At 38.7% G+C, this 9,224-nt stretch overlaps 1 protein-coding gene across 4 annotated transcripts in view; it reads right to left on the minus strand.

Annotated features, from left to right (window-relative positions):
- The window catches only part of FAR1 (fatty acyl-CoA reductase 1), an 80,731-nt gene extending 73,209 nt beyond the window's left edge, over positions 1-7,522 (minus strand). For 2 of the 4 annotated variants that reach the window (XM_014584752.2, XM_014584747.2), the window contains exon 1: positions 7,428-7,494. Coding sequence is in view for 1 of the 4 variants with exons in the window: in XM_006142535.3 (XP_006142597.2) it covers positions 7,428-7,438 (11 nt within the window). In the remaining 3 variants the exon portion in view is untranslated. Of the gene's footprint in view, positions 1-7,427 lie in introns of all 4 variants that reach the window. The other 2 variants (XM_006142535.3, XM_027768699.1) reach the window with 2 other exon arrangements.
- Positions 7,523-9,224: the final 1,702 nt, after the last annotated feature.

The following is a 9,224-nucleotide window of genomic DNA, read 5'->3' on the forward strand; positions in this document are numbered from 1 at the left end:
CCCCCGCCCCCGCCTCCCTACAGTATCTTTAATACTTTGCCAGGTTCTTGGACACAGCTTGCAACAAGTGCTGTCAGGCGGGGATCAACCCTTCCTGTATAAGAAACATGAGGGAGGTACTGGATGACTTTCTGGATTCTCATTATCTGCTACTAACTGGTGGAAATAAAGCTCCTAAGAAGCCTACCCCAATTAAGTCCTGTAACCATGGGTTACTGTGTTAAAGACAGGGTACAAATAAGTATAGCAAAGTAAAAACAGTATGGTACGAAGATTCAGGGAATTCTTAGCTAATTTTTCAAAGTCACAGCCACTAAAAACTCTATGGTTAAGATACTTTCTTCTCCAGATAGAGATACAGAAAGAAAAGACAGCCAAAATAAATAAGCAAAACAGACATACCAAAACTCAGGAAACGAATAATTACCCTTTGCAACTGTCTTAACTGACTGGAATATCTGGAACCACTCATTAAATTCATAGTATACTTTACCCCCAACCAGATTGAAGACTATATTAACATACTTCTAGGTTAGGAAACCCACTGAACTCTAAACCCTGCACTTCACAAATTTCCCAATACAGCTAAGGAAACTGTGCTCATGAAAAGCTATTGATTACCATATGGGAAAAGGTGGCCAGATAAATGATCATTAAATCCTTTCTCTCAAAAATCTACACTTCTATTACAATGTATTAGAATAAATTGCTTCCTGGTAGTACCTTACTCGGAAAATAATTAACTCAACAGGTCACAAGGGTTATCACTTTAAAGCAATTCACCTAATATTCACTAATCTTCTAACAGGCTGTGTGCTGCTCTGCAGAGTAAAATATCCCATTACTAGCTAATTCACCTGTTCCTGTGTGAGGATTTTGTTTATGCTAACAACTATTATAATGATTACTTTTAAGTGTAATCCAGTTTTTAAAGTCACATAATTCTAAGAAACCTATTTAGGACCATCCTTCAAGCAAAGTGGATGATGAGCACTTCTGCTCTAAAGACTGCATGCGCGTCCATCCTTTGTCAGCCAAATATACAGTTCTAAGCTCCTGAACTACTTTTAGGAGTTATTTCAACACAGCTGTGAATCTCAAGATACTTTAACAGATCCTTTCCTCCAGAGACCTTAACTGCCTAAGGGCAAGGTCTGTCCAAGAAGTTTCTTCCTTTATGGGGGGAGGGCTGTATTTATATATGTATTCATTTTTATGTTAAATAGTCTACTTCCCATTAATTCAGGATAAACAGCCATTGCACAAAATATCACACACCTACTCCAAAATATTTAGTAAAATCATTCCTACATATTTATTAAACCGGCTACAGCTTGTTTTCCCCCCAAGAATTCAATTAAGAATTGTTCTAATTTTTAAAATTAGGTATTTGCGTAACAAGCTTTGCAATTTTATCACAAACTAAAAACACTTGCTTGTGAAAGGGGAGCAGTACATACAGAAATAAAATGGAGTTGAATTTTAGTATGCTTTCTGCCCATACAGTAAGGAATTTAAGAACTCATAGACCGCCTCCCCCCCACTATACACACAAACATGAGGATATTTAATAGGTTCTGAGTATTATTAATCCCTTGAAATTTTATGAAAACTTAAGACTGTATATACATTTTTCTGAGAAGACAGTACAAAGATTTGAGGAGATGACTGGAGATGTTCATGAGCTTTGATTAAGAATTGCTACATTTTACGATTTCATTCTAAATCAGAATATTTCACAATAGTGAGATATAATGGTATGAATTCCCTAAAATCAAAGATGACTCATGAACTATCATGCCAAGATTTCTAGTAAGAAATTCATCAAAGGGGCCGGCACGTGGCATGGTGGTTAAGGTGCTGGACTTCCACATGACTAACCAGTTTGAGTCCCGGACCTGGTGGCTTGCTTTCTCATTTATCTCTCTGATGAGCACATGTGCCCTACAGCAAATTTAAATAATAATAATAAAATTAAATAATTCTTTTTTTGAGTTTTTTTTTTTTGCTATAGGTGGTGTGTGCTCACAGGAGAGACAGAGAAACAAAAAGCAAGAAATCACCCCACGGGGAGATGGATATGCTACAATCCCTTCTCCTTCATTCTCCTCTCGGGATCTTGGGCACACATGTACACATGCCTGGCGTGAGTTTTAAGTTGTCAGGTACAGGACTAAAACTGCAACTGACTACATGGGTGTCCAGCGATGTAACCATTACACAATCTGTTGGTCTCAAATTAAGTAATTCTTAAAAAAAAAAAAAAAATTCCCTGAAAAATTAGAATGATCTCAACTAGATAAACGCTGTGGTTTGAATGTGTCCCACAGGTTCATGTGTTGGGAACTTACTGCAAGTGCTGAGAGGTAAAGCCTAATAGGAGGTGTTAAGGACACGAAGGGTCCCTGAAGGGGTTAATGATGTTTATAAAAGGGCTTGAGGATGCAGGTTCCATCTCTTACTCTCTCTCACTTTCTTGGAGCTGTGGGTTCAATCTCTTACTCTCTCTCACTTTTTTGAGGCTGTAGGTTCAATCTCTCTCAGCTGTAGATTCTCTCTCTTAACTCTCTCTTTGTACTTTCACCTTAAAACTGTCAAATGGTTATGCCACCCAGTGGGGTAGTGGTTAAGGTGCCTGGATCCCACCTGGCCAACTGTGCAGTTCAAGTGCCAGACCCAGCTGCTTCAAAAACATGCCAGGTGCATGTGTAAGCATTCCCAAAATCCCCAAAAGGGAAATGGAAGGGAAAAGACTGCAGCACTGCTGTCCCCTATGGGGGAGGCTTTCTCACTTTCCTTCTCTCCTTCTCACTCTCTCTTTCTGGCAAGCACACATACTCCCTAGCGAAATTTTTTTAAATTGTCAAATGGTTAACATTTAAATTACACATATGCATGCATGTGTGCATGCATGCAGACACCAAGAGGCCAACATTTAAAATCTCAAAGTGACATATACCCAAAAGTTGATGACACACATCCACTGATACTCTTAGCCAGAAAGGACTTCACTCATACATGTGGTATTAAAATATTCAGAAGGCTTTTTAATAGAATATGCTAAATAATTCACCATAGACAGTGATACATTCACAATGTAGCGTGTCCTAATTTACAGTACAGCAAATGGCTTTATTCAAGTTCTAATGTAAGATCTACATTAAACCAGTAACATCTTGTAGGGGGTCTAAAAGATATAGATAGAGAAATATCTGTATATACCCTATTTAGACATACCCTATTCTGTGAAGTGAAAGTGAGATTTTTCCAACTGCATGCTTTATCCATTGGATCATCCTTATCCCTACAAGTTATTTTTCCTTCTTTTCACCTATCTAAATTCTGTTTTCATTTCCAAGTAATGTCGGTTCCCACTTAAGAGTTTCGATCAGCAATTCTGGCACATAATGTAGTGTGGCTACATTCTATTTCATGAATGTATATTCAGTCTCCCTAATTACATTATCCCTACTCTACCGTAGCTTATTTCTAATTTCTCTTGCCCAGCACTGTATAATGCATAAGTCCCAAAATGTATTTTTACAAACAGTCACTTCATTTGGATTAGTATATCCACTGTTATATCTATCTTGCTATTTGGTAATACTTGGTAAAAATGTCTAGGGATGTGCTTCAAAACAAAGGAAGGGGGAAATGGGTGGAGGTACAGATGAAGCAAGATTGACCACAAGTTGATAAGAGTTAAAGCTGCTGATATGTATATTATTGCTGGCAATTTTCTTTTCTGCTAGAGGGCACATGTGCTGACAGAGAGAAAGCAGGATAAAGAACCCTCCACTGGGGCATGGTCATTTCATAGTCCCTTCTCCTCCATTTCTCCTTTCAGGACTTTGGGCGTGCCTGGCATGTTCTTCAAGGTGCCCACCAGGTCCAGGGCTCAAACCATGCAGTTGATCACATGAGATCCAGCTGTCTTAATTACCACACTAGCAGCTGGCCTCAAGTTTGTTTGTTTTTAAGTATCTACAATACCTACTATTTTTTTTTTGGGGGGGGGAGGTTTTTGCTATAGGGTGTGTGCACTGACCAGAAAGACACAAAGCAAGAAATCACATCCCTTCCTCCACCCCGGCGGGGAGAGTCACGCTACAATCCCTTTGCTTCCCTTTCAGAATCTTAGGCACACACACGCGCCCAGCATGAGTTTAAGCCACCGAGACTGGGACTCAAACCACAGCTGGCTACATGGGAATCCAGTGATGTAGCCATTATGCCATCTGCTGGTCCCTACCATAACCACTTTTTATTTTGATTTTTTTAAATAATTATTTTATTTAACTTTATTTATATTATTTGACCAGAGAGGGGCAGAGTGTATGTGTGTGGGGGGGGGAGGGAGAGTGAGAAAGTAAAAGAGAGAGAGGGAGAGAGTGAGAAAGCAAGCCACCAGGTCCAGGACTAGAACCATAGTTGGCCATGTGGGAGACCAGCACCCTTAACCACCATGCCACCCGCCGGCCCCAATAACCACTTTTTAATTAGAAAGGGCACACCATCTTGTTCAAGCTAGTCAAGCTTAAGTTCTCATTCTCTCTAGTTTTACTAATGAGGAAACTAAAGCCCAGAGAGGGGAAGTGACTTGCCCAAAGTTATACCAACAACTTGCTAACAAAACCAAAATTAAAACTCTAATCTGCTGATTCACAGTTCAGTGTGAATCTTCTACATCATAACACCTTTTTCCACATTATTAAGTAAAGGAACTATTATTACTATAGCCCTCGATTCTATATTATTCTATATTTTACAAGAAAAGTGATAAGGAAAGGAGTCTGGGAAGAGAAAGCATACAACCAATTGGTAGAAGAGTTACGCATGATGACTATACAAACATACCACACTCGATTCTGATACTTTAAGACACAGTATCTATTTCATAAACATTCTGAAGTAAACATAGTAAAATATATCTTCACTTCAAAATACACTAAAATGTGGAAACATACACCTATAAAATCAAGTAAATTTAATATAAAGCACCCTATAGGACAAAAAAAATCACAATAATTTATTCAGAGGCAGTGTCACAAGGCTCAAACACCTGGAGCAAGAATATCATCTTCTAAGGTAACAAATTGCTACTAAATACCTAAGGTTATATGGCATTTTTTCCAACTACGGTTATTAAGATAAATAAGTCCTTCTGGCTATTTGACTCATACATACAAGTTTGGAAATTAGACAAGGTAAAGTTTGAATCCCAGTTTGGCCATATAGCTCTCCAACCTTTGGAAAATTACTAAATTCTGAGGCTTATTCTCCCAATCTGTAAAATGGGATATATACATTAGAAGATTTTATGAGAATTAAGTATCATCAGTTATTTAAGGAATATAGTACAGTGCTGATAAAATAGCTATCACAATTTTTCCTTCCACAATCCTATGGGCCAAACTAAATAAAAATAAAAACTAGATTTATTTATAAGACTCCTCATTCCCCATTTAGAAGACTGGAAAAATCTGTACTGATACATTAAGGCAAATCCTACTACTTTGTTTGGAGATGATTACCTGATAAGAAAAGCTCATTTTCTTGAAATCTGTCTTTCTTCAAATTGGGAAGAAAAAACAGTTAATGCAGTTATAAGGGTTTAGATTAATCAGTTATATGTAAATGCAGCACTTTCATACTATTTTACTGAACTGAAACTCTAAGCCCATTACAAAGCCATTAGCGAGAGGAACTATGGAACCATGTGTGGGAAGAAGGAAGAGTAGAAGGCCCAAAGAAACAGTTAAGATGACACAATTTGATGAGTGTTTTTTATTTAACTTTAAATTCACTTATTAAACTCTAAAACAAAATGTTCAGGACAGCCAAGACCATATCTCCATGATTCATGGTGCTTCAGTAACTTGATCCTTCAGATTAAGCAAATGCCACCTTTCAGTATGTAGTTTCAGTTTCCATCATTAATAACCTAGTCATTTCCAGGATAAGAGCATGCCTGCCCAACTGGCTGACATGGAGTAGGCACTGAACTAAAACCATTTTTTCTACTACCTCAAGTCTACTCACATATTTCTTCACTATTCACTCATTTCTGAATGGTTTCCCCCACCTGATTATAATAATCATAATTCATTTTCTAAAATTTGGAAAAATAGAAAAAACACAAGTGTCTTTAAGACAGGCTGGTCTTTACAACAAAAGATTCAAACCCTACAAGCCAAACTATCATCTTTCCTATAAACTTGAACATAATTGTGATCATACCAAATATTTAAATTTGTATAGAATAAAAGTGGACTTCAGGATGGTGTGGTGGTTAACATGCTGTACTCTTAATAACGTCGACAGCAGTTTGAGTCCTGGACCTGGTGGCTTGCTTTCTCACTTTCCTCTCTCTAGTCAAATTAATTAATAATAATGAAAAATAAAACTAAATAACATTTTTAAAAATAAAAGGGGACTTCAAAAAGTTCATGGGAAATGGAATGACGATAGAAGTTTATTTTGATACAAAACCTTTTTAAATTCATAGCTTCATAATACTCATTTCCCATGAACTTTTTGAAGACCCCTTCCTTCTTGTACATGCCACTGAACATGATTAACTACCACCCCATATCTTAACATCTCATTCTAGTTTTCATCATATTAAGTTCACATTACTGTGTCCAGCAGTTGATGTAATGGATATGTCGCTGGACTCCCATGTAGTTGACTACAGTTCGAATTCCAGACCCGGTGGCTTGAACTCATGCCAGGTGTGTGTGCGTGCATGCCCAAGATCCCGAGAAAAGAATGGAGAAGGGATTGTGGCGTGGCCATGCCCCTGGGGGGTGAGTTCTTGCTTTCTGTCTCTGTTTCTCTCTTTTCTGGAGACTACACACACCCTAGAGCAAAAGCCTCTCAATCAATCAATCAATAAATTCACATTACTTTTTTCCTTACTTAACTCATGTGTAGTTTTTTTTTTCTTTTTTGGAGAAGTTTTTCGCTATGGGGCGCGTGCGCTCGCCAGACAGAGAGAGACATAGAGACAGAAAGTGAGAAATCACCCCCCGGGGGGATGGTCACGCCGCAATCCCTTCTCCTCCGTTCTCCTCTCGGGATCTTGGGCACGCACGCACATGCGCCCAGCGTGAGTTTTAAGCCACCAGGTCCGGGACGCAAGCCGTGGTCGACTATGTGGGAGTCCAGTGACATAGCCATTACGCTAACTGCTGGTTCCCACTCATGTGTTTCTTCTCATTGTTCTTTTGAGTGTCTCAACTACATTATTTTGTTGCTGATCACTACCTCTCTCCTAGGTTTCTCTAAATAGCATATTTCTCAGTATCTACAAAAATCTCTCCAACTACTCTTTTTCTTTCTTCATTGGCCTGACTTTTGAATTTTATTGACAACTTTGAATCCCTAGCACTTATCACAGTGCCTGGCATGAAACAGATACTTACACTTTTGCCATCCTGACCTGCCAGGTACTACCTAGATGACCTTGGGCAAGTTTAATCCCTCTGAATCTCGTTCCTTCATCTATAAAATATAGATAAGACATAGATAAGATACTTGGAAAGCTCAAAAGAGCATCTTCCACAATGCAGCACTCAATAATTTTGCTATTGTTATCAATATAACTTAGCACAGGACCCCAAAATGTTTCTGATTATACATGGATGACTACCTTTCTCAGTAATCCAATTTACTTTCACTGTCTTCCCTTATCATAATTATCGAAAACAGTTAGTCCTTTTTCATTTGCTACTACCTACCACCAACCCATCAGTGACTGTTCTAATTTTTTTCTCCTAGGCACCGCACAGAATCATTATTTACTAACTAATCTGCAACAATGGCTCTGTTGTTTTTACACCTCTAAATCTTCACTCGAATCTTCAACTCTCCTTCAAAACCATTCTTAATGTACCATTCTTGTTCAGACTTGCTTCTACCATGACCAAACTACTAGAATAAAATTCTTCTACTGTCTAATAATGCAGACTCCAAATCCTATTTCAAATGACGGTTGAAAACTCACCTATTTCAGGAAACCTTCCCTGATTAACTTCACACCACTTGAATTACTTCTCCACTGAGTGGCCTGAGCACTTAGGAATTCTGTTATACTAAGGATAAAATGTGATCACAGTGAAAGGGATTATCAAGAAATAACTTCCACAAATATTTGTACTTCCTCAAGATTTATAACTATTAGTTATAATGCTTCATTAATCTGGTTAACAACATCCCGTACAATTACTCTCTTACATTTCAGTCCTGACACTGTAACTCTTCTCCATCTTCTGTCCTATTCTCAAGCAAAAATTTTCCCTCCCATTTAAAGCTATTAGAAATGAGACAGCGAGTCTTCTTTCCCACTATTTATTTTCCACTCCCAACCTCTGCCCACACTCCAAAATAAAAATTCCCAAAGCGTCAAACAGAAAGGCAGTAGCAGTGATATAGACATACCATGTCTGTCTTTCCTTTGAGTGGAGAGAACTTTGAATCTTTTTAGCAACAAAACTCTTCGCAGGGCTGACAAACTTACCAACCATAACACAAAATGAAATTCCCTTACATCAAAACAGTTGATCCTGAGTAACAGGATCATACTTACACGTTAATTCTCACTTGTGTTACTGTAAGAGATCTTACATCATTTTTATTCTATATTACACATGCCTGACGAGATATTGAGAAACTTGCCCTGTAGGGCAGATTTTTCAAGAGTACCATTTGACCATTTGATGTTGCTTTTAAACTGACACATCCTACTTTTTTTTTAATGTAAAGAATTAAGTAATTTCTCACTGCCTCCCAATAATAGGAAAGAATTATTTCTGCCATAAAACGAGAAAGGAGGTGAGTGTACTAATGCAAGGCAAAACAATTAGACGGACTGTCAAAAGGTGTGGGGAAAAGGGTGGAGAGGCAGAAGGACGATCGGCCCGGGTAACTGAGGGTAACTGAGAGTTAACAAGTCTGAGCGTTGGGCCCTCCAGGAGCAGTCAACGAACCTAAGAACCTGCCTGACTCCGAGACACAGCTCTGCCGACTCTGCCGTAAAGGACGGTTACTCTGGGTCAACTACTCCCGAACGGCTCCCGGCCTTCAACTACAATAGGAACCCGAACTCACCCCGCACACTCTCCAGTTCCTTGTACCCTCTCTCCTAAGCCAGACAATGCCTGTTAGCCAGTCTTCACCCGCACCTCACTCAAACCTTCTCCCAGTCACCTTCCGGTCTCAGT

Source organism: Tupaia chinensis, unplaced genomic scaffold (assembly GCF_000334495.1).
Source record: "Tupaia chinensis unplaced genomic scaffold, TupChi_1.0 Scaffold000077_1, whole genome shotgun sequence".
Taxonomy (NCBI): Eukaryota; Metazoa; Chordata; class Mammalia; order Scandentia; family Tupaiidae; genus Tupaia; species Tupaia belangeri.